This window comes from Bos javanicus, chromosome 1 (assembly GCF_032452875.1).
Source record: "Bos javanicus breed banteng chromosome 1, ARS-OSU_banteng_1.0, whole genome shotgun sequence".
In the NCBI taxonomy this organism is placed as follows: domain Eukaryota; kingdom Metazoa; phylum Chordata; class Mammalia; order Artiodactyla; family Bovidae; genus Bos; species Bos javanicus.
The window spans coordinates 43,195,689-43,220,530 of NC_083868.1; the positions used below are offsets into that span (position 1 = coordinate 43,195,689).

Here is a 24,842-nt window from a genome sequence, read left to right on the forward strand (position 1 = left end):
CTGCCCCTGTGGATCAGGAGTCATTCTTAGTGACTCACTTGTAACTAAAAGAAGGTGAAGCGACGCTGCACAGCCTCTGGGCTGAGATCAGAAGACACCGCCTCTGCCTTGCTGGGCGGAACGTGTGCTCTGAGCCACCTGCAGACACTAGATCCACCATGGGAGCTGAGCCTATCCTCTGAGTCAGCCTAACCAGGCACAGACGCGAGTAAAACAAACCCGAACACGATTCCAGCCGTGATGAACTGTAACAGCAAATGACTCGTGGAAGGATAAAGCATTAAAAAAAAAAAAAAAAGATTATTTGGTCTTCTAATCTGACACTCTTTAGCATGCAGAAGTTTTTATCTCATTAATTACTCAGTTGAACAGGTGGGTAAGCAGAATACAGTCATAAAGTAGAGGTTAGAAATTTGCTCCAAAGCATTTATATCCCTCCCCCAAATTTCTACCCTTTATGACCATCAATATAATGTGTGAGACAGCAGCAGTTAGGTGTCCAAGGCATTTAGAGGTGTACCCTGGGCCTCCAGCAGGCTCTATCAATACACATTTGAAACAAAAATTCACTTTGAATAACCGCAGAATGATTTTCCAATACTTATGCAATTCTGCTACTTTTTCCCCTATAGTCTCATCTGTAAGAAAAAGACAAGATTACCGAAGAGTATAAAAAAACTGACATGTACCCAAAATTTATGAAATTTATATTAGTCCAATGCCCAGAGCCCAATAACCCCAAACACAAGGTTGGCAGATCTATATGATAGGGACTTTTTATTGTAAAAGGCAAACCGAAGTATACTGAACATTTGCTCCTATATGCCTAATAATATTTTTTTCATTTGTCTGACTTTGTTGAATTATAAGTCATAAACAAAATAAAATTCCATGATTTTAAGTGTCCAGCTCAATGAGCTCTGATAAATGTATACAGTCTGGTATCAGTGCCACAATCAATACACCAAATATCTGCATCACTTCAAAACATTCTTCTGTTCCCTTTCACAGTGAATTTCCCTACCCAGCCCCTGGCAGTCACTGATATGCTTTCTCTTGTTAAGAGTTTTGACTTTTCTAGGTTTTCATATAATGCAGTCATACAGTGAGTGTGTTCTTTTGTGTCTGGTTCCTTTTACTTAGCATAACCATTTTCTGATATTCACCCATGTTGCTGCATTTATCAGTAGACGTTTCCTGTCATTGTTGAGTAGTATTTTAACATAAGGATATCTTATAACCTGGTTATCCATTTACCTGCCGACGGGCATTTGTGTTATTTCCAAATGGCTATTGAGAATAAACCTGCTATGAAAACTCAAGTACAAAACTTACATTTTTCTTGGCTAAAATATTTAGGAATGAGGAATTATGGTTTTAGTACTAAAAAATATTCATCTTTCCTAAATCAACTATCCTAGAAAAAATGAAAAATACAAACCTTCCTTAGTTATACTTCATAACAAAATTTATCAGCATACTTGTGGGAAGAGAACTGAAGAAGTCACACATCTTCAAGCTCTGAAGAGTCACACGCAACCATACATTCAACATATTCCAAAATAATGCTCAATAACGTGTAGGGAGATACCATTCCTTATAAACTACAATATATTATGAATAAAATACATTCATATTATTATTTGAACAAAGAAGTCTCAGAAACTCTGTTGTGATTTTCTCTTAGGAGCAAAGTTAAGACTTGCAGAATCTCTAATTTAAAAAGAGGGTGATTTCAATTCATCCATCTTCTAAGAAATATGTTTATAAAATGCCTACATGCTTCTTACATTAGTTGTCTGCTCTAATTAGAGAAGGAAAATGTTTCTCACTTCCTAAATGAGAAACATTCCCTAAATTCACAAATCCCCCGGATTGTTCTTAGTCTAAATCTCTGTATAGAAGTGTCTGGAATAGAAGTGTGCAAATATCAGAATTCAAGGATATAAGCTTTCACGCTGAAAAGTGCATAGACTTTCAACATGGACAAAAATCAAAACTGCCACTTAGATATTTCTTGTTTAAATAACAGTGATGTTACTTTACAGTTAACTGTAGGTAATCACTGAATTGTAACACATGCAGAAATTAAGAAAATTTCCAGTGTTTCTAAATATCTATCATTATAAAAATGAATATTTTACCAAATTATGGTCTCTAAAGATATAAAGATTGTGATCTAAGAAACTTCAGCAATGACAAAGTAAAATTTTTACCTTCGTTTCCAGCAGCTTTCTAAAATTACCATTCTAAATCTTATTGAATTAATGAAAATAAAATTTACCCCAAAACAGATTTTTGTGGCAGAAACTAAATCTTTAAAAAATACATGAAGTAAAAGTAACATGAGAAGTTTCCTGAAACAAATTATAATAGTTAGATCCCCTTAACCAATTCTTGGAAATACAATGTCCTTGTTTGTAAACTTGTCATATAAAATGATTCTAAAGTACAAATGAGTTTTTACATCAACCAGTTGACAAGGTGCCACCTCACCACCCACCAACAGCATCTGGCGGAAGCGTCCAGTGCTTAACACACATTTCACCACCTGTCAAGGAGGCAGACTCCAGGGTAGAGAAAGAAGACTTGAGCTCTAAGACACAGGTAACTACGTGCCACACCGTGGGGGTGGTGTCGGCCAGTGGATCAGGAAGTGCACTGAGTGTCCCCCAGCCCCCAGGAAGGCTGCTCTGTCTGCATCAAGGCACCCAGTCCCTCGGGTGGCGCAAAACTTCCAGAATTTCAGCTTCTTTGGAGTTCTCTGAGGGTGAATGCATGTACTCCCATCTATGAATGATCAAAACAGAAGCAAACACATGTAATAACAATAAAAAATAAATAACAACATACACACCTCTTTATCTAAACTAAATAAAATTCTAAGGGTAATAAAAAGTCCTCTAACTCTTTGTCTCCACTAAGCTTTCAAAAAATATTTGCTGCTAAAGAAATATAAAGTTTCTTAATAATTCTTGGAGCATAGTCTAGCTAATATTAATACTCCAGAGCCAAAACACACTTTTATTACAATCTAGGGTTTTGTGAAGTATAGAACCTCAGATGATCCATGGGCAAACTTTTTTTTTAGCTTAGTACTTTTTCTTTTATTTTAATGTGTTCATTTCTATTCATGACAAAAATGTTGGTTTGCCTTTAATTTTCTCTCTGAAAAATATGAGTATAAAATTAAGTAAATAATATGTCAGATTATATACAAATATATAAACAATGGTGAAAATGGCTAAACTGTAGTATGAACTCTGGTAAACACTAGTTTAGACCAGGGGCTGGCAAACTTTGGGCTTCACTGATGGCAAGAGACACGGGTTCAATCCCTGGATCAGGAAGATCCCCTGAAGAAGGAAATGGCAACCTACTCCAGTATTCTTGCCTGGGAAATCCCACGGACTGAGGAGCCTGGCAGGCTACAGTCTATGGGGTCGCAGAGTCAGACACGACTTAGCAACTAAAACAACTAGCAAACTTTCCCTGAAAAGGGTTGAATAATAAATATCTTGGGCTCTTGGGGTCATATACATATTGCAGGCTGTTGCCTATTCCTTTTTTGCCTGTGATTTTCTTATAAAGACAGCAAAGTCAAAACCAAGGAAGTCTTTAGGAAAGCTATTTGTGGTTATCAATGTTCATGCTTTGTAGGGGTCAGAGGACTGGGGGGGTGGGGAGTAACTATCATTCTCACGAGTTATGCTTACCGGGCAGTGAGAGGTAAAGACATCAAGATGCTTTCGATCCTGGATCCCGGAGTGAAGAGACCAAACTTTGTACCCCGATCGTACAGCAGGTTAAATTCTACATACCTGAGATGAAGACATCAAAAAAGATTAAGAGCTGGTGAGTATAGTCTTATACTTCATGGGGGGTTGATGGGTTGGGAAGGTGTGTGGGGGTTGGTGGGCATCTTCCCACCAGCCCCACCCCATCAGCTGTAACTGGCACAGGAAACACCAGTCTCATCAGCTGACTTTTCTCCATCCGGACAGGCGTAAAGAAAAGGGTATTCTACCCAGCAAACAAGAGGATATAGATTCAGCCCCAGCACACAGCAGTTACAAAACAATAAGGTTATGTTTTCCAATAAATAAACAGGATGAACACAAAGCTTAGAACTTGAAGGCACAAAAACAAGAAAAGCAAATGGCATCCTTTATCAGGATAGAGCAGCTCTCTCTGGGTCTCCCATAGAGTCTGAGATGTTTGAGTCAAAGACTTCATTCTACTGCTAATAACTCACATGAACTAAGACAGTGTAAAGTTCTTGTAACTGAAAAGCCAAGAACAGTTAACAGAACTCTATCATCTATAGTTACTAACATATCCCAGATATTTCCTTTCCTTAAAGTAGTTAACAGCATTAATAAGCAGTCATATAATTCTGTCTTGCTGCAGATTGATGACAAAAGTCATAATGAAAGGTAGTAGTGATTTGAGTTGCAGTGCTTAACTTTATTTTCTTAGAAAAATATCCTTAACATCAACTAAAACCTGGTTCAGGATATAAGTCTTCCATTAACAGACACAGAGTCACATCTAAACTCTGTCTAGCTTAAAAATCTGTGATTTCCTTTAACATCAAAAGATTCTTTATAAAAGGGTCTTTTGTCTCCAACTTCTTGGAGATATTTCAAAAAGATCATTTCTACTAGCCAAGAGAATTGAAAATGACTCATAAAGCTAAAAATTTCAACAAACAGTTCCCCCTTCAAATCATTTCTCAACTCCTTCAAAAACTACTCTCTTGGTCCAAACTTCCCTCCGATATTATTATCATTAATGCACTGGTTACTGTAATTTAATCACAACTAAAATATATATATATATTCTCTAGATTCCGACAGTGCTTCAATTTTTAGAAAGCACCCTTCACTGTGGAAACTTGCCAATGGCTCTGAGAAAACTTAATAAGTTACATTCATGGATCCCTTTCTACTTCTCATCATTTATCAACGACTAAGTTTTGTGCACTAATAACTAATACCTTCTTTAGTCTGTTTCAAAAGATAACTTAAGTGAATCTTCTTAACTTCTTCCTAAGACCACAGGAAAAAAAAACATCAGTCTCTCAACTCCCTTTCTCACCCCTGATGTTATCTTTCTGAACCGTGATATTTAAGGGATGGCTGTGATTCTCTATTTGTACTGATGTCTTGTTCAGAGACCCCTGTAAGGAGCTCCCAAATGAGCCTCTTGTGCTCATGAGCGAATCCTTGTGCTGCTTTCCTGTTTGAGTGAACAGGAAATGTTCCTTCAACATTCACTCAACAGGAATGTTCCTTCCTGTGTATTAGCCTGACTTTCACCAGGTTTTGCTTAGATCTGATCTTTCCGATCCTTTCCATACATTTATCCACTCCGAGATATCTGTAAACTATGAACCTCAGCCATTCCCTTTAATATAACTGATATCTACCTTGTATCCTGTTTCCCTGTCCCAAAATACAACAAAACAAGTTACAGATGTTTAGTTTCTCTGAAAAAGAAACTAGAAAAGAACCTTCCAAGACTGGAGGTTCAAGGTGTGGGGAGAGAACAGAAGTAACTGAGGGCAGGCACGTGTGTTCAATCGTACCTGACACTTCGCGACCCCATGGACTGTAGCCTGCCAGACTTCTCTGTCCATGGGATTTCCCAGGCAAGAATAATGGAGTGGGTTTCCATTTCCTCCTCCAGGGGATCTTCCCGACCTAGGGACCCAACCCGCGTCTCCTGCATTGGCAGGCAGGTTCATTACCAGTGTACCACCACAAGACTAAATGAGATTGCCAAAGAGGCTGTAAAGTCAAAAGATAAGCAGCCTGACCACCACAAGGGAAAGTTGTATTTGGGGCGACAGGAAGTGGGGAAAAGTAATATAGATAATGGGTTATGAATGCCACGTAAGAAAGTGACGTCAGGGCTCAAAACCACAAAAAAAGAGCTGGGGTTATCTTAAGTCCCAGAATTGACTGCCATTTTAAGGCCCAGAGATAAGGACAGTAGAAGGGGCCTCTCTTTGAAAGTATCGTCACCCACCACACCACAGAAAATTAACCTAACACCCCACACACTTCTGCCAAATTCAAAAAACACGACATGCAATGATACACACAAATGGAACTCTCAAAATACGCTGTCAATTAATAACAATAATAAACAGAATAAGACATTATTCCTATGTCCAAAAAGTTTTAAAGGCTTCACCTCATAAGTAGTCACAAACCCTGCTGGCTTTGCATAAGAAATCTCACGTAAAACTAGAACATTGTACTTTCCACAGAGTTTGGTTTATTTATTTATTAATTTTTAGTTTCTCTTTTTTTGTTGTTTTACTTTTGTTTTCATTTCTTCCAGAGTTTTAAGTTACCCTCTTGGGATGGTCTTCCCTACTAAACTGTGAACATCTCTGCCCAGCATGGGCCCTAGCCATGGGGGCATACGATAAATGTCAAGAGAAAGGGAAGGAGGAGTAAGGGTGTATTTGGGAAACCACAGGACCAAAAAACACACCCGTCCTAAAAAAAAATGCCCCTGTTTAATAAATGTCTGACGAGAACACAATGAAATTCTCATTTTCCCGAGTTTTATACACAGGGAGCAGGCAGGCACAGGCAGTTCTAAGAAAGAGTAAACAACAAACATTTATCTTAAGACTTGGAACAGTATCTAAGTGAACGTTTTCAGGGCATTAGCCTTATCTCCTTAAGTTCCCAAAGCTTCATATGCCCAGGACAGAATTAATATAAATGAGAAAATCCATTTTTGTAGGCATGGACCAGTAGAACACATGCGATTAAGATGGTAATGAGAAACAGTGGCTAATCTGCAGCAGATCCACAATCACACCCCAGCTGAAGATGCCCTCACGTGGGTCATCCAACTGAGCTCACCAACTCAGCACACAAAGCAGGGTGGCCAAAGTGAGCACCGTGGCTGGAAACACTAACTGCTTAACCATTCACATGGAAGAAGGTCTGCAGGTTTTGAAGGCACAATGACCTGGTTCCACATCTGGGATCTTTGATTTACCAGCTGTGTAAACTTGGGCAAGGGACTTACTTCACTAAGTTTTATCATCTGTAAAATGATGATAGTTATACCAATTCCACAGGTTTGTGATGAAAATTAGATGCAAACGGCCTAATGTACTGGCCAGCACATATGAACAGTTCCATAACAAACAAATATCATTACAGTTCCCTAACTAACAATTTCTAAAACAATCATTTTCATTATAATGACTTCCATGAAAACCTGAAGTTAAACAAAAAAAGGTATGATTCAGAATTTACAAAGCAGCAAAAACATTAAATGATTCTCCTACCTTGGCAGAAGGTTGGAAGGTATTGTTTGAAGACAAACTAAAAGAAATCAGCCGAATTAAATTCAACAAGTACTTACTATAAGCCTAATATGAGTCTCTAATGTACAGACAGATTAAACAAACTTTGCTCTTTTTATAACACTATTTGACAGTGTTTTTTTACTTCACTTTGTTATTTATCTAGTTATGAAAAGAAATCAGGGTGAGCATTAACACAGCTCTGACAAAGTACTGCCCAAGATGACCATCAGCCACTGTTATTACAGTTGCTCCGCTGCACCCTCCCACCTCTTATGACATGAGAGGGTTCATCGCTCACTCACCGTCCTCTTCGGAGCTGCTGCCACAACTTCTCCTGGGGAGTGAAGGAGTCATTACAGTGCTTCTTCACAAGGGGGACGTAAGAAGGAATGATCGCCTGGGTACAGCTCTGCACAAAGCGAAACACCTCCTCCTTGGATGGAGAGTCGAGGTCATCAAAAAAGATACCCCCGATACCCCTCCGCTCCCCACGATGGGCTATAAAAAAGTAATCGTCACACCTGGAAAATACAGCAAGACCACAGAAGGAAAAAGAGACGTGTGTGAAAATCAGTGTGAGCATTTCAGCTTATAGCACCATCCCTGACTAATGCCAGCACAGTGCCCTTTCTTTTCGTCCACATCTGAAATGAAACTAGACTTTTAGACAGATTTCCTGCAGTTATTACCAATGTAGAAAACACTTACACTTTTACCTACAAATCAAGTAGGCAAGTGAATACATATCTATCTAACGTGGCATTGTAAGACCTTTACTGAAAAGAAAAACAGAGTCCGCTCTTAATACTCGTATTTCTTAAAACAAGTGATGCTGCTGCCCTCGGAAACATTGCTGCTTTTGCAGGAGGCAGGAACCCTCCACCAACAATGATACCAACCAAGTCCATGACCAGGTGCTAACCCCTAAGCTCTCTGAATCAGTTCTCTGAATTAATCAGTAAATTACCTCTAAGGTCTCTCTCAGCAATAAAACGTGATGACTCTACAGTATGCGTGACTCAGGGGAGGGTTGGTGGAAGGAAATGTTCAGAGAATAAGAGTCCTCAGAACATTAAAGGTTGCCCTTCTGAACCAGCACATGAGACTATCACTTTGTTCTCCAGTCTTCCCCACCTGTGCCTACTAGAGAAGATTTCCTAAGTCACTTCCTAATTGCTAAATCTGTGGTACAGCTGACTTCGTGGAAATAGTTAACTTCTTTCCATTATCTCGATACAAAAGGGTTTGTAAACAGAAAAAATTGTACAAACAAAAACTAAAAACTACTGAAAGGTTATCGTGAAAATAGCCCTAATAGTTTAAAATTTTTAAAAAGGTCGGCGGAGGGGAGGGGCAGAGGATACATATCCCTAGAACTGATGCACTGGTATAATTCACCTTGACTGCAACTTCTTGACTTTTTTCCACACATACATTTTATTAACAGAGTTAAAGAACAGCCAGAGCAAGGCTGTAAAGCCAGCTTTAATGAAATCATATTATTTCCACATCTCTATTCATGGGATTATGAAATTAAGAGATTTAACTAAATACACTAAAAACTTTTTAACTAGCCTGTATCTGAGATATTTTCTTAATACGACTCAGATAAAGTTCTTCAGTAACAGGGATAAAAGCAAACCAAAAAAAAAGAGAATATCCCATTCTCCTGCTGGAAGGAAGCTAATATGTAACAAAAAAACAATTCTTACACCTCTGTGTCCATGGCTGTGCAGTGTTCAGTGGCAATGTCAAATCAAAAAGAGGTTATGTAAATGTCTTATCTTTTCTGAGGATTTTAAAACGAACTCCATATTCTTACATAAATAACAGCAAGATTCTACAAATATTAACACTAAAAACAAAGCAAAAAACAACCCACCCCAAACCCTTTCTGTTCCTCCTTTTTCTAGAATGGCATTTAGTTCTAAGCAGTGATGAGTACTTTATTCTTATTCCAGATAACTTATGCAGAGATTCCATTTCATATCTATCAAATATCCTGGGTAACTCTTTTATCATTAAGAGTTTCTTTCACAAAGCTTCCAATCCCAGTGTTCTCCTTGTCCCAAATCTCCAGTACATTTGCACCTCCCCTAATAGTTCTCCAACTTTTCCCATGCTCGAACACATTTCTATGGCAACAACGAGATGATAATCCTCATGTGGGGCGAGAATTTAATACAGTAAGTCCCTTATACGAACCTTCAAGTTGCAAATTTTCAAAGATTCTACAGTTGTGCATGCCCAATCTTCTAAGTTAGTTCCCATGTCTGGTGTACACTGTCACACGCATGCATTCTCTGCAAGTACATGTGCTTCTGTGCACTTTACTGTACAGTACTACACAGTGTTCAGTATCCTTATTTCAAGCCCAGGATGCTCAGAAGCAAGCACAAAAACGGCAGTCTGTAGCTGGTACTATGCTGTACTTTTCAAGTTACTGTACTGTAAGATTAAAAATGTTTTATTTCCTGTCTATTTATGTATTATTTGTGTGAAAAACATTATAAATCTATTCCAGTACAATCCTATATGACTGACTATATTACCTGGGTACCTAGGCTAACTCTGTTGGACTTATGAACAAACTGGACTTATGAACGCCCTCTCGGAATGGAACTTGTTTATTTGTAGGGGACTTACTGTATCCCAACTTAGGATTAAAAGCCTCTGATTCTCAGGCATAGATCACCTTCAAGTTTATATACTAATCATCTGGTTTAACATTAAAACCATGTAAAACTGGTATCTCACTTCTGCTGGGCAAAGAAAACAGTTCAACCTTCATAAGCTGCAAAAGGTATGTAGTGACACAGTAGTGCCTTCAGCAGCTACAGAAGGAATGGTAAACATGTAGGGATCATGAATAGTTCAATAACTTTACCTACCACTTTTTAAATTTGGGATAGAGATCTGGACCATGCTGGTCACATGCCTCCTTGAGAGTCCTGTGAAAATGGACCGCATCCTCTTGGTTCAGGTATGTTGGGGTAAGGTCACATCCACCACCAAACCACCACAGGGTGTTACCTACGAAATCAAGACACGTGATTCAAGTGGATGCTGTTCTAAAGGAAAAGTTAGGCACATTGCTTTAAGTGCCATCACCTGCAGAGGCACGCACAGCAGCGGCAGGCACTGCTCAAGAGCTTGGACAGGGTAATAGCCCAACTAATGGCACACAGAGGCTGGAACTATATTTACATCACGAGGCATGATCAACTGTACCCCGTCTTAAAGCCACTGATAATGCACTGGGACTGGCAAAGCTACGTATGTGGAAAATAATTCCCAAAAGCAAGTTCTCAATGGCAACTTAACAGGGCCCGTGAGGTTTCCCTTTGTTCATAATAAACTGCTATCTGCAAAGACCCCTATGTGCACTTTTGGTTCAGGTGCATTACACCATTCCTTGTGTTGGAGGAAATATGGGGACATCAGAGTCCAGCCAATACTCCTTTCACTTTTCACGTCTAGTGTATACAATCCATCGCACCTGCCAAGGAGTAAGCCTTCACGTGCCTCCTGAAACAAGACTGTACTTAATTTTTCTTGACTTTAGATGTTATGCCTAGTAACCTGTTTTAAAATACTCATTTTGCACAATAATACTTTTCACAGCTTGAGACGCTTACCGTCTGCTTCTTCCACCTCGAAGTATCTGTAGTTGAAATGGATAGTAGGAGTATGAGGATTCTTGGGGTGAATGACAGAGCTCACGCCCATAGCAGAAAACGGCAATTTACCTGGAAAGGAATACAGAGAACTGCACTTGAACACCTGGCTTGATACAAATTAACTCCGACATGGTTTCTGAATCAATTTTCAAAGGCCGCTTTTTAATTTATCTCTTAAAACATAATTTTAAAAAAATAATTGTAAGGAATCCCCAGGTGGTCCAGAGCTTAGAACTCCTCGCTCTGACTGCCGAAAGCCTGCAGTTCAATCCCTGGTCAGGGAACTAAGATCCCACATACCTCAAGGTCAAAAAACGAACAGACAGACAACTGTTAACATTTTAGCACATGTGCCTATGTGCAAATGTGTGTGTGTGTATATATATATACCTACATGTTTGTGTGTATGCTTAGTTGCTCAGTCATGTCTGACTCTTTGCGACCCCATGGACTGTTGCCCACAAGGTTCTTCTGTCAATGGAATTCCTTAAGCAAGAATACTGGAGTGGGTTGTCATTAAAAAAGAGTAACTGTGAACAGGCTCATCTGGTATACGCACCTGAATGGAATTTTACAGAATCAATGTTAATTTTACAAATAAAACTTATAGAGAGAAAAGGTTTGCAGGAACTATTAAAGGCTGCTGAGATTGTCTGCATATTAAAAAGCAGAGACATTACTTTGCCAACAAAGGTTTGTCTCATCAAGGCTATGGTTTTTCCAGTAGTCATATATGAATGTGAGAGTTGGACTATAAAGAAAGCTGAGCACCGAAGAATTGATGCTTTTGAACTGTGGTGTTGGAGAAGACTCTTGAGAGTCCCTTGGACTGCAAGGAGATCCAACCAGTCCATCCTAAAGATCAGTCCTGAGTGTTCACTGGAAGGACTGATGTTGAAGATGAAACTCCAATACTCTGACAACCTAATGCGAAGAGCTGACTCATTTGAAAAGACCCTGATATTGGGAAAGATTGAAGGCAGGAGAAGGGGACGATAGAGGATAAGGTGGTTGGATGGCATCATTGACTCAATGGAGATGAGTTTAAGATGAGTTTGAGTAGACTCTGGGAGTTGGTGATGGACAGGGAGGCCTGGTGTGCTGTGGTCCATGGGGTCGTGAACAGTCAGACACGACTCAGCGACTGGACTGAACTGAACTGAGATTGTCTGATTTACCATCTTTTGTCTTCAGTAGTTTTCCTCTGCTTCTCATTTGTTTTGCTGCTTCCTCAGAAAGATTTCCATGAACGACAGAAATGCTAACCCCAGCCTTTTCAAAAACATGCCCGTCTTGAAGTACACAGCTGATGCCACCACCTCCTGTGAACAGCAATGTAAAATGAGGAGAGAATGTAAGGGTATGTGCAAAGCTGAAAACTACTGCTGCAAGAAGAAAGTGGGATTAGGAGTTATCTTCCTTCTCTACTTTCCAAATCGTCCATAATATCAGTATATTTATAATTGTTAAGTACAATAAAATGAGATAACCAGCTTAGCACTATGATATTTTCTATTGACTATTAGCAAATATTTTAACTCTTCACATCACCATTTCTTCTATGTCATTGTTTGTTGTTGTTTAGTTGCTAAGTCCTGTCTGACTCTCTGCAACCCCATGGACTGTAGCCCGCCAGGCTTCTCTGTTCATGGGACTTTCCAGGCAAGAATACTGGAGTGGGTTGCCATTTCCTTTTCTAGGGGATTTTCCCAACCCAGGCTTGGAACCCATATCTCCTGCATTAGCAGGTAGATTCTTTACCACTGAGCCACCTGGGAAGCCCCTACATCCTTACATCATCCTCTAAATTACTGAAATAGTTTCCCTTTAAATAAGACCAATCAGAATGGCATCTATTTGTTATGGGATGTGAGAAAACTAAGATTAAAAACTGGAATGAATATATTTGAAGAATGTTCTATTACTACCAAATTTAAGAGTTCCATATTGTTTCAATTGTTTTCTCTCAAGTGTGCTGTTTGCCTTTTCATTTTGTTTAGAGGTAATTAAAAAACAGTAGATATTTGAATGCTTAAGGGATTCGGAGGCTTAAACTGAGTGAGATACATATTAACATTTAGGTGTATGACCTTTAAGGCTTCTCAGGTGGTGCTAGCGGTAAAGAACTCGCCTGCCAATGTAGCAAACGTAAGAGAAACGGTTCGATCCCTTTGTGGGGAAGATCCCCTGGAGAAGGAAATGGCAATCCACTCCAATATTCTTGCCTGGAGAATTCCTTGGACAGAGGAGTCTGGAGGGCTACAGCCCCTGGGGTTGCCAAGAGTCAGTATGAGCTTTACTCCCAGTAGCTGGTATGTTTGTTTTTTAGGACACTAGAATTAATTGTTTCCTGAAGTTTCAAGTTTGGCTTGTTTTATTTCCAAGAATTTTTAGAGCTGGATGGGATCCAGTACAATCCTTGTATATTTCAAATGAGAAAACTGAGGCCCAGAAAGCAAAACACCATCTCCAGAAACACACAACTAGCAAATGGCCCAAACAATTTGTCTAAGTGCTTTCTAAGCATCAAACAGTATCTGCAGCAGTTCATATATAGTCATGTTATTTTATCGTTACAATACCCTCATATAAAATTTCATTTCATAGATGAGGAAACAGAGGCACAAAAAGTAACTTTCGAAGGTCACACAGCCAGTCCAGGTTGTCTCCTGAATCAACAGTCTTCACTTATAAACATTACAAGATAGGGAATTCCCTGGCAGTCCAGTGGTTAGGACTCTGAACTGTAACTGCTGAGGGCCAAGGTTCAGTCCCTGGTCAAGGAACTAAGGTCCCACAAGCCAGGAGGCAAGGCCAGGAAAAAAAAAAAGAAGGCTTAAAAAAAAAAGCTACAAGATGGAAAACACTAAGAAAACCAGATTTAGTTTCATTTAAAATAAATGTGTCAATATCACCATCCAAAACCAGCTGATAAGAAGTTGCTGTAGTATCTCCAGGTAAGAAGGATCAAAAATCCTTTAAGTTTATAACCAAGATACAGAGTTTCACCATATAGGTAATAACATGAATATATGACTCTATAAGAACTGGGCTTTAATACTTCAGTATTTTGCCAACTGAGGTAAAGATTCTTCTAGCAGGAAATATAACGGGTGCACTTGGCTGAACTGCTAGCCATTTCTTGCGAAACCTGGGTAAAAGACACAATGACACAACACCCTCAGCAGGAGGAGTCTAGCTGACAGTAAGGAAGAGACTTTCTCTTTCCATCTCCAGAGAAGGAGAATGGGTAAAAGAACCCGGAGAAAGAGATAAAATGTAGAGACAAATCTATGCTGAATTACAACCTTGGGCATCCTTGCCTGTGGGTTAAAACTGACCTTAAGACTTCTTTGAGAAGTGCCATATAAAATTGCAGATTTTTGAAATGTCCAGTACTAGAGTGACAGCGGGTTTGGGTCCACACCTGCAAGCTGAGGGCTGATGACCCTGTCAGTGTCAACCGTTTTAAAGGTGAACCTTTTAACCTGGCAGCCGCTGTGTAGGTACCCCTTCCTTACTCCCATTCCTTATTCTGAGTCATTTTCTCCCCGCAAACTAAAACCCGACCTCTTTTCCCCATCTCCACCCCCCGCTAGGGGCCGACCTCCTCACCTTCCTTCCTCTCCCACCGGTCCACAGAGAAGCGGGCGCCCCCGTCCACCTGTGCCAGCGCCTGGCACACCTGGGCCTGGGTCTCCAGTATCAGCAGCTCCATCTTGGTCTTCATGTCGTCCGGCCTCCTCCGCAGCTCGCGCAGGTCGGTCACCGGCGGGGCCATGAAGCAGCGGCAGCGGCGGACCAGCTCATCGTCCTCCTCCTCGGGCCTGCCGAGAGATGCGCTCTGCGCCCCGGAGCTCTTGCGCACCATCTCGGCCCGCTCCACGTGCCCGAAGGCGACGGCGGCCAGTCCCACCAGCCCCGCGAGCCCCGCGGCTAGCCGAGTTCTCAGCCGGGAGCCGCCTCCCACGGGGGGTCCGTACCCCAGCCCGCGGCTCTGCTCGCCGCAAGCGGTACCAGGCGGGCGGCACAGGCGTCCGGCTGCGCAGCGCGGGGACCAAGCGCGCAGCTCCCCGTAGGCGCGCAGCTCCCCGCAAGCGCCCCGCACCGCGCGCCAGCGGGGACCCGCGCTCAACCAGCGCAGATTCATGGCCATGCTCTCGCGCTGTCACCCTGAGCAGTGCCCGCCTCCCGCAGGCCGGCCCCTGAATCCCCCAAGATCCCCGGTGGCAAGTGGCGCCGGTACTGGGAACCTTTGCTGGAGAAGAGATACTACCGGGTCGATCCCCCGCGGCGGCGGAGGCGGCGGCGGCGGGCGGGAAGTGAGGAATGCCGGGATCTGTAGTCCCGGCTCCTATCGCCGCCTGCAGGGGCGCGCCGGCGAGATAAAAGAATCCAGCGTCCCCAGAAGGGCGGATCCCATGGGAGGAGAGCTGGGGTGCTGGGTAGGAGAGGGCAGGGAAAGCGAAGGCAGAGATAAAAGAGGCCTTCTTATCACATACAACCTCTGTCGGTTCAACCAATCACAAGGAGAAGGCAAAATAGGGCTGGCCGAGCCAAGGGCTAAGCAGAGTAGAAATATGGCCAGAGACCCCTGCCCCAACTTTTATTTTTAAATCGAGTTGCAAATCCTGACTCTTGTGTTTCCCTTTGTTCCCAATTCTAGTCCTCTAAGGCTTCTAGAGCTTGGACGATTGTGGGGGGAGCCTGGGAAACTCCTTACCGATGAACTAGTTTTTTTGTTTTTGTTTTGTTTTACAATATTGTATTGGTTTTGCCATGCATCAACATGAATCCACCATGGGTGTACACGTGTTCCCAATCCTGAACCCCCCTCCCACCTCCCTCCCCATACCATCCCTCTGAGTCATCCCAGTGCACCAGCTCCAAGCATCCTGTATCCTGCATCAAACCTGGACTGGTGATTGGTTTCTTATATGATATTATACATGTTTCAATGCCATTTTCTCAAATCATCCCACCCTCTGCCTCAGAGTCCAAAAGACTGTTCTATACATCTGTGTCTCTTTTGCTGTCTTGCATACAAGGTTATCATTACCATCTTTCTAAATTCCATATATATGTGTTAGTATACTGTATTGGTGTTTTTCTTTCTGGCTTATTTTACTCTGTATAATCAGCTCCAGTTTCGATGAACTAGTTTTTAAAGGGAGTAAGAAAAGCTATAATTGGGCCCATAGGAGAATTCTGAGAAAAGAATTTCTGGAGTCAACTACATAGCAGAGGCCTAGCATTAAAATCTTCCCAGGCCTTGCCTATACAGTGCCCACTCAATTATTTTAGGAATAAGAAAAGCAAAGTATTGTACTGTTGACAGAATTTGTAATTTCCTCCGGTTCTGTCGCCTCACAACAAAAATTTGAAGCAGCCGATAGACCAGCTTTACAGCCCATGGACAGATCAGTGTAACAGCCCTGGGTTGGACTAGTGTTACAGCTCTGTTTTGCAGCTGAGTTTTATTTAGAAAGTAAAGGAAAATGCATCCTCGAGCCTTGAGGGCATGCCGACTCAGAAGACCTGAAGAGAGGCCCCCAGCCCAATTTTGGCTCCTCTTTTTAGGCCAGGAGTGCTGTTTTACCTGAGGTCCTCACTCTGGTCCTCTGACCTTCCTTTGTTTTATTTTCATGGGTTTTTCCCTTCCTTGTCTTTTAGCCACCACCATTCTGGACTCCTTTTTCCTATTCTAACTACCTAATAGAACTAAACTGCATAAAACTCATGACCTGGTGTGTTTGAGTGATCAAGGAATGGAGATTTAAAAAATACTTATCATACACTTGTAGGATGCTGCCAAATATTTTTCATGCTTCGAATAACTCCTGTTAACTAGGCAGGACATTCACCTACCCCCTCAACACACATACATACACATACACACACACACACACACACACACACTCTCTCTCTCTCTCTTTAGAAAAACAAGGAAAGAAGCTAAAAGATTTGATAGATTATTTTTGTTCCCGTATCCATGTCACAGTTCCATTATGTCTGGAAGTGTAAGAAGGAGGAACTTCCCTGGCAGTCCAGTGGTTAGAGGCCGCCCTTTCACTGCTGTGGGCCCCAGTTGGATCGCAGGGGGGAAACTAAGGTCCTGCAGCCAGGCCATAAAGCCAAAAGAAAAAGAAAATGTAAGAAGGACTGTTATGGGCGAATTTGTCCCTTAAATCTCCAAGATGATTTTAATTTCTAGTAGTAGATAATTAAGCCACTGGTGGTGGTTTCTACGTTTTTTCTTTGTGGCTAGATGCAGCAATGGAACTTCCATGGCTACAGGTCAAACTAGTTGTTCAAGGCAGATATTTTATCATCCACAGATAACTACATCCAGTGGCTCTCATACAGAGAACATTCTTGGCTGGATGGGTGTGCTTGACTTCCTAGCAGATTCAATGAGTGTTAAATGCCTGGATTAAGAAGTGAATAAACCACATTAGGGAAAGTTTTAGCCACAGTATAACTTGCTGGGAGGCTGAGTTGGCAAAGGAAAAGAAAGATAACTATCGCTGTGTAACGTGACCCACTGCAGGGAACATGGGGGCTGAGTGAGCACCAGGAGGGGACCAAGTCCAACCTGGAAGCCTGGTAGGTCTTTTGGCAGAAGAGGCACCAAAGCTGAAGAACCTTAAGGCGGTTTGGCCCTCAGCAGGGACAGGGAGAGTCTGGGGGGCTTGGGTGAGGATAAAGAAATGTTGTTGCCAAAGTCTACTTAGTTGCTTAGTCCTGTCCAACTCTTTGTGACCCCATGGACTGTAGCCCACCAGGCTCCTCTGTCCATTGGGTTTTCCCGGCCAGAATACTGGAGTGGGTTGCAATTTTCTTCTCCAGGGGATCTTCCCAACCCAGGGATGGAACCTGTGTCTCCTGCATTTGCAGGCAGATTCTTTACCACTGAGCCACCAGGGAAGCCCAAAAGAAATGTTAGTTGGTTATTAACACTTCTTGTGGAGAAGGTAATGGCACCCCACTCCAATACTCTTGCTGGGAAAATCCCATGGACGGAGGAGCCTGGTAGGCTGCAGTCCATGCAGTCGCTAAGAGTCGGACACGACTGAGCGACTTCACTTTTACTTTTCACTTTCATACATTGGAGAAGGAAATGCCAACCCACTCCAGTGTTCTTGCCTGGAGAATCCCAAGGATGAGAGAGCCTGGTGGGCTGCTGTCTATGGGGTCACACAGAGTCCGACATGACTGAAGCGACTTAGCAGCAGCTACCCTTCTTCAGTGGTCTAGACGATTGGAAAGAATACAAACTTTCAGTTATAAAATAAGCCCTGGGGCTGTAAGCTACAGCATGATGACTATAGTTAACAATGCTGCTGCTACTGCTAAGTCGCTTCAGTCATGTCCAACTCTGTGCGACCCCAGAGACAGCAGCCCTCCAGGCTCCCCCGTCCCAGGGGTTCTCCAGGCAAGAACACTGGAGTGGGTTGCCATTTCCTTCTCCAATGTATGAAAGTGAAAAGTGAAAGTGAAGTCTCTCAGTCGTGTCCAACTCTTAGCGACTGCATGGACTGCAGCCTACCAGGCTCCTCCGTCCATGGGATTTGCCAGGCAAGGGTACTTGAGTGGGTTGCCATTGCCTTCTCCGACAGTTAACAATACTATATTGTATATTTGAAAGTTGCTAAAGGAATAGGTCTTAAAAGATCTTATCACAAGAAAAAAATGTTAACTCCGTATGGTGATAGATGTTAACTAGCTTATTGCAACCATCATTCTGCAATAGATACATGTTTATAAAATCATTATGTTGTACACCTAAAATTAATTTAATATTATAGGTCAATTATACCTTAATTTAAAAAAAAAACAAAAAACAAAAACAGAAAAAGAACTGTCACTCAAAAAAGGGTTTATTTGCCTTTTTCAGATGCCTGTGATGGAATTTGACTGAGCCTGGTTGTGATGAATGAAATTCATTAATAAAAAGGAAACTCTCTGGCCCATTAGTGCCTTAATTCTGGGAATACCCATAAAGTTAGTAAAAGATAAGCAGGCACAGGCTATTTTGAACATTTGTTCAGGCAGATAGGCTGGTCTTGAGCCCAACTGTCTGCTAGTTTCCAGATTTCCACCCCTCTTCATCCTTAGCTTTTCTTTCCCCGGGGCCTCCTCATTTCTTCTTCTGGTTTCCAGTACCTTCCCTACCCTCACCTTGTTATGCTATGTGCTGGGAGCCAGCGTGAGGAACTCCGCCCGTGGCAAAGGTCATGAGGAAGGAGGCTAAGCATACGCAAAGGCGGGATCGAGCCTCAGGAGTCCCCCTGGATATTCTCGAGCATCTACCCCCAAAACCAGAGTCTGCCTACTTTACTGTTATGTGTTCTCACCTCTGACTTTACGGGGGGCTGTCCCCCACCACCATCTCGCTCTCTCTGAAAAAGAGTTAACTTACAGCTCCAGTTTATAAAGTTCCTGGGCATAATAGGAGTGTTTAAATCCAAACCCCTGAGATGGCTCTCTAACTTGCCTGACAAGTTTACCTGGACTCCTACAGCTGTGCATACAATTGTTTACAGTCTCCCAGCCGCGACAGGCACAGGAAGCTTAAGATATTCAAATAGCTTAAAGCCTCTCGAAGAGTTAGAAACTGTCAGAATAAAACTAGTAGATTTCATTGATGAGCCAATGCTTGCTGCCAAGTTTCCACATCCCCTGTATTGTATCCTTGAATGTGTATTAATTAATATAGTTGGTATGTAGAAAAAATAAGCAGTGGTCTTGGTGTTAGCAACTTTAGACCCTTAAGGTAATAAATTCTTTCCTTTGTTGTAAACCCACTGCACCTCTGCCCTATAGGAATGCAACTTTATCTAACACCTTTGGAGGATGGTGCCAAACCTTAAAATAATTACTCTTAGAGAAAATAAGTCTTATGGTTGACAAACCTTTGTCAGAGTCATAAAATATTAATAGGCCTTCTGGCCAGAAGATGATGTAAATCACCTAAACCATTTGTATACAATAAGTTTGCAGAAAAAAACCCTGGTTTTGATAAGGATCAAAGACTGCTGACTTTGCATGATTTCACACCCCCTATTATCCTCTATGTGTAACTTATAGTATAAAAGCCCCTGTTGAAAATAAAGCTACGGGCCTGCTCACCGAAGCTTGGTCTCCCCACGTCATTCTTTTTTTCACATTCTGGCTGAATACCCATCTGGAGCGTGGAGGTCCTCTGCGACCACTTATTTGCCTGGGCTTCTAAGACCCACTCGAGAAGGTGCCTAAGGTGGGGCACCTTCCGCTATTCAAGAGGGCGCCTGCAGCCTCCATGGTCAGAGCTAACCTGATGTCACAGGTTATATTGATTTTCCGCGTAAACCAAGTTATTCAGCCTCTTTTCTCCACTGAACTTTCCTCCTGAGCTATCCTCATTCTATTACTCTTTATATCTTTGATGAATATTTAAATAAATCTATTGTATCCAGTTCACTGAAGCCATCTCCCCTTCGAACTCCCTGGATCAGCCGGGGCTGGACCCCGGCAGCTATGCTTGAAAAAGACCTTAACAGCCTGATCAGTGTGAATTTAAACCACAGTTCCTAGGGATTCAAATTGTCTCCAAGGAAGACGCTAGTATGTAAGTTTTATTTGTCAGTGTAGAGTAAAAGACAAGCCCTAATCAAGCAAGTTCAAGCATCAGAAAGTTGACAGGGATAAAATCTTGCAAGCTTACAGTAAGTAGTAAGACTCAAGGTGTAAGGTAGAGGTTCTCATCCTTTTCGAACCCAGTTGCCTGCTCCATGTGACCCTACAGCCAAAAGATTCTGACTAGCCTTATTCCAGGTCACACAGTATAGGTACATTATCCGTTTTCAAATCCACATGCTTCCCAGAATCCTTATGGGCTTTCCCTCCTCTATGCCCTAAAGTTGTCAACTAAAAAACATTTCACAACCTAAATGTTAACAGTTATGTTTCATTTGATGATAATTTTTAGGAGGCAGCATCTCAAGTAATCCTGAGAGAACTGTTTTGAGAAGGTGAGGGATGGAGGTGGGGAGTCAGGATATATAGAAAATTTGCAACAAAGGGCAGGTAGTCTGAAGTCAAAGGTTATTAACAATAAAGAAAACCAGATAGCTCAAGTTAAGGAATTTAGTGCTTTTTCTATGCATGAGAAGGTGGAAGAGCCTGGGCTCACTGAAATCATTCCTGTGATATGCACCTCACCTATCTGGGGCCAGTATCCTGTGTTTTCACAAACCTGAGTTCCCTCAGGGCTCACTAGCTCACTGTCCAGTGGTGGCTGCAATCTCTGATGATTGTGATAGCCTTTGTTTACTGATACGACAGGAAATATCCCATTTATCAAAGCACTGTTGAACATAACTGACTTCAGGCCTGCCAATAGTACATGAGTGTGCCCTTTAGTAGAGAGAATTAGAAGAGAGCCTGACATCCCTCTGGTAACTATCCTGCCTTCTAACAACACACACAGTCATAACTCCACTGTATTTACTAAATTGTACTATTTTTACCCATTCCCAAGTTTGGAGAGCCAAACTTAAGAAATTTATTATTCAAGTGACTCAGTTTGGTTACTTTCAGCTAGCTACAGAAAGTCAGGCTAATTGTTAGCAAAGTACTATATTGCAAAACAGATATGTTTGCCTTGGTTTACTTAGGCCAATTTATCAGAAATTCTAGTGGGAGTGGTTGTTGGTTTATAGGGCTTCTCAGATATTGCTAGTGGTAAAGACCCCACCTGCCAGTGCAGGAGACATAAGAGACTCGGGTTCTATCCCTGGGTCAGGAAGATCCCCCGGAAGAGGGCATGGCAACCCACTCCAGTATTCTTGCCTGGAGAATCCCATCGACAGAGGAACCTGGCGGGCTACAATCCGTGTGGTTGCACAGAATCAGACATGACTAAAGCAGGTTAGTACACACAAACATGGATTGATAGCAGTGAGATTATCAAAGAACTGGAATTTTTGAGATTGTTATTCTATTTTTGACTGAGAATTTGCATTCTAAACTTTTAGGTCTTTAGAGGCAAATATTTACAAGAATCATTAAAATGATTTTTAAAGCTAAATATAAGCTAAATATCCAATTCAGTGTTGATGACTTGTTCTTTTTCTTTACTGAAATAATTTCAAAATTAGTTTTTCATAGAGGTATAGATACTACCAAGTATTCCAGAAAATTTTTATAAAATAAAGAAAACCATGGTGCCAGCCCCTTAAGTCTTTCAAGTTCCATCTTTAGCTCCTCTGTAATTCTTCCCTATAGTAATATGTATGTGATACGTGGAGTTGCAGCAACCATTTTGTGACCAAGATTAAGAAAGTCCCATGAGAAATATATTTCTTCTTCAATATTACAGAGTAGTAATATTGAAGGAGCCTGGCTCCTGATGACATTCTCGAGCAAATGCACCAGCCCTGGGCTGTCTACCTTTGTAGTTGTTGTTATACAGGAAAAAATAAATAAGGTACTAGTTGTCAGACTTTGTTTTACTTGCAGCTTAAGTCTTTCTAATACTTTAATTATTCCTCCTTTGCTCAGATGCTCACCCTGGAAGCAATCAACAATAGCTAAGGGTAGGAGATAGGATCATGTTAAGACACAGGGGACCTCCCTCCATAATTAGTGTTGGAGAGAATGAGTGGTGAGTGTGGGATGTCATTTCTAGAAAAGGGGAAATATGATAAGCAAATGATATTGTAAATGCCTACTTTAGAGAGAAGTTTTTGAAGATGATTCCAGCTATTGAGCCAATGTGGATCTAAAATTAACAAAAATATGAAATTCAGAAAGAGAAGAGATAGGAGGGAATCACTTTGATCCAGACAGTTATTGAAAGAGTTGTTTCCACCAGCTTGACTGAAGCTCTCCAGATGTTCATTTGTGTGGATGCAGGAGTTCCACTTCTTTCTACCCACCCCTTCACTATCCTATGTTCTCAACATCCATTCTAGGAGGCTTAAGAATATCATGGGTCAACTGAAAAGAGAGGGCAGGGGAGTCATTTTGGAAAACGTTAGGGAAAAAGCGTGATATATGCAAGTGTCCTTTCTGTTAGGCAGTCAAGGAACAATGAGCACTAGATTGCTATTGAGTAATCTTAATGAGCAGACAGAAATAAGAATAACAATAACATTGCTCCTGGGTACCTGCCCCCATGATGACTTCATGACACTTGCAACTGGTGGTTTTTGCATAAGAAATGAAAGCTGCTTCTTCCATTCATGTCATGGAGAATTCATCTCAGGTGGTGGATGGACTAGAATACTGTCTTGGAAAAGGAGAGGGTAACAGGAAGGAAGGCTAGTTCCTCATCCAGAGGAACTAGGCTGCAAGTGTCAGATGATTTTTATCTCTCTCTTAAGTGGCAGGAGGGAAAAAGCTACAAGTGTCAGATTTTTTCCCCTTCTCTGCACAAATTTAAAAGGAGGTTTCTTTTAGAATTCTGTGTTGCCATGACGGTACCTAGTTCCACCTAAACTTAACTTTTCTCAAACCTTGAGCTAACCAATGTGTTTTTCTTATGGAAATATTCTTCTTAAGCTATGTTAATGAATTATGTATTTACCTTAAGTCTTATTGCCTAAGACTCAGAACCTATAGCGGCTCAACAACCCAGTGTGTTTTACCCATGGAAATGTTCCCTTAAGCTATGTTAATGAGCCTATGTATTTGCTTGGAAACCTGTCTTTCTTCAAGGTTCATGTCAATCGTTTTATGGCCCAGGATGACTCCCCTTGTGCCAGTGTTATCTCAATATGAATGTTGTGGGTGAGGGGCCTGGTGCCACTCTCTGAGTTTTGAGACATTTCCTTTCTCTAATTAGCAGCCTGCTGATAGGTATATAACTTCTTGCTAAAAACTAGCAATGGGGCACTCTTTCTGCCCTGTCTGATGTCTGTGTCACAAGCTTTCTCTCTTTTACACTTTAATAAAACTTTATTACACAAAAACTCTGAGTGATCAAGCCTTGTCACTGGCCCTGGATCGAATTCCTGTCCTCTGGAGGCCAAGAATCCAGGCATCTTTCTTGGCTCAGCAGCAATCTTTCAAAAAAATATACATTTAAAGCCTTTTAACGTAAACCCATAAACCCAAATATTTTAGTAAGTTTAGGAGTCAAGAATTAGTTTCCTTTGTTCTCTGCATCTATCTAGAGTGACCTTTTCTCCCCTATCTGTTTAGCTAGGGCCAGGAGTTGCTTCTAGAAGTGATGGGGTTGAATGAATGTAGAGGGAGAGAGAAGCACATTTGAAACAATTCCCTCATTACAGACACATTGAACTTAATATCCTGGTGGTCTGTGTAAACTGAAATGTGGGTCTAGAGAGGCATAAGGACTGGAAGGGTAGATTTATGAGATACCCATAGCTGAAATGATTAAAAGTTCACAGAATAACTTTGAAACAAAGGGATGAAGGGCTCAAAGTTAGAAGACAGGGCACCAGACACATTTAGGGACAAAAGAAACTAGAAGTCTTATGTCCCAGAAGCATGCAATGGGGAGCCAAGGAGGAAAGTGTGGCCAGTGGATAGAAAGTTGAATTTTCTGATTGGAGAGCTTAGTGCTGAGTACTGGATACTAGAAATTATGAAATCACTGGATGCCTTTGTGACAAGAGCTTCAGAAAACCAGAGGAGAGGGCAGGTAATTTAAAAGAATGCATAGAACAATAGTAGCTTGGGTAGGCACTTATAAGACTGATCTTTTGTCTGAGTTGGAAGACTTGAGCATGCTTTTGTTTTTTGCTGAGAAGAGTGAGGCAACAGAGAGAACTAAAAATGCAAGAATAGGCACCATTAGGAGACCCCAAGGC

The 24,842-nt window shown here is 41.6% G+C and overlaps 1 protein-coding gene across 1 annotated transcript; it reads right to left on the reverse strand.

The window, feature by feature from the left end:
• Positions 1 to 760: 760 nt before the first annotated feature.
• Positions 761 to 15,326, reverse strand: CPOX (coproporphyrinogen oxidase). The gene is made up of 7 exons (XM_061439091.1): positions 14,638 to 15,326; positions 12,201 to 12,344; positions 10,981 to 11,091; positions 10,234 to 10,375; positions 7,645 to 7,863; positions 3,717 to 3,821; positions 761 to 2,790 (listed from the first exon to the last, which is right to left on the reverse strand). The coding sequence occupies exons 1-7, from the start codon at positions 15,176 to 15,178 to the stop codon at positions 2,703 to 2,705; spliced, it is 1,350 nt and encodes a 449-aa protein (XP_061295075.1). The 5' UTR covers positions 15,179 to 15,326; the 3' UTR covers positions 761 to 2,702.
• Between the last annotated feature and the right edge of the window lie 9,516 nt (positions 15,327 to 24,842).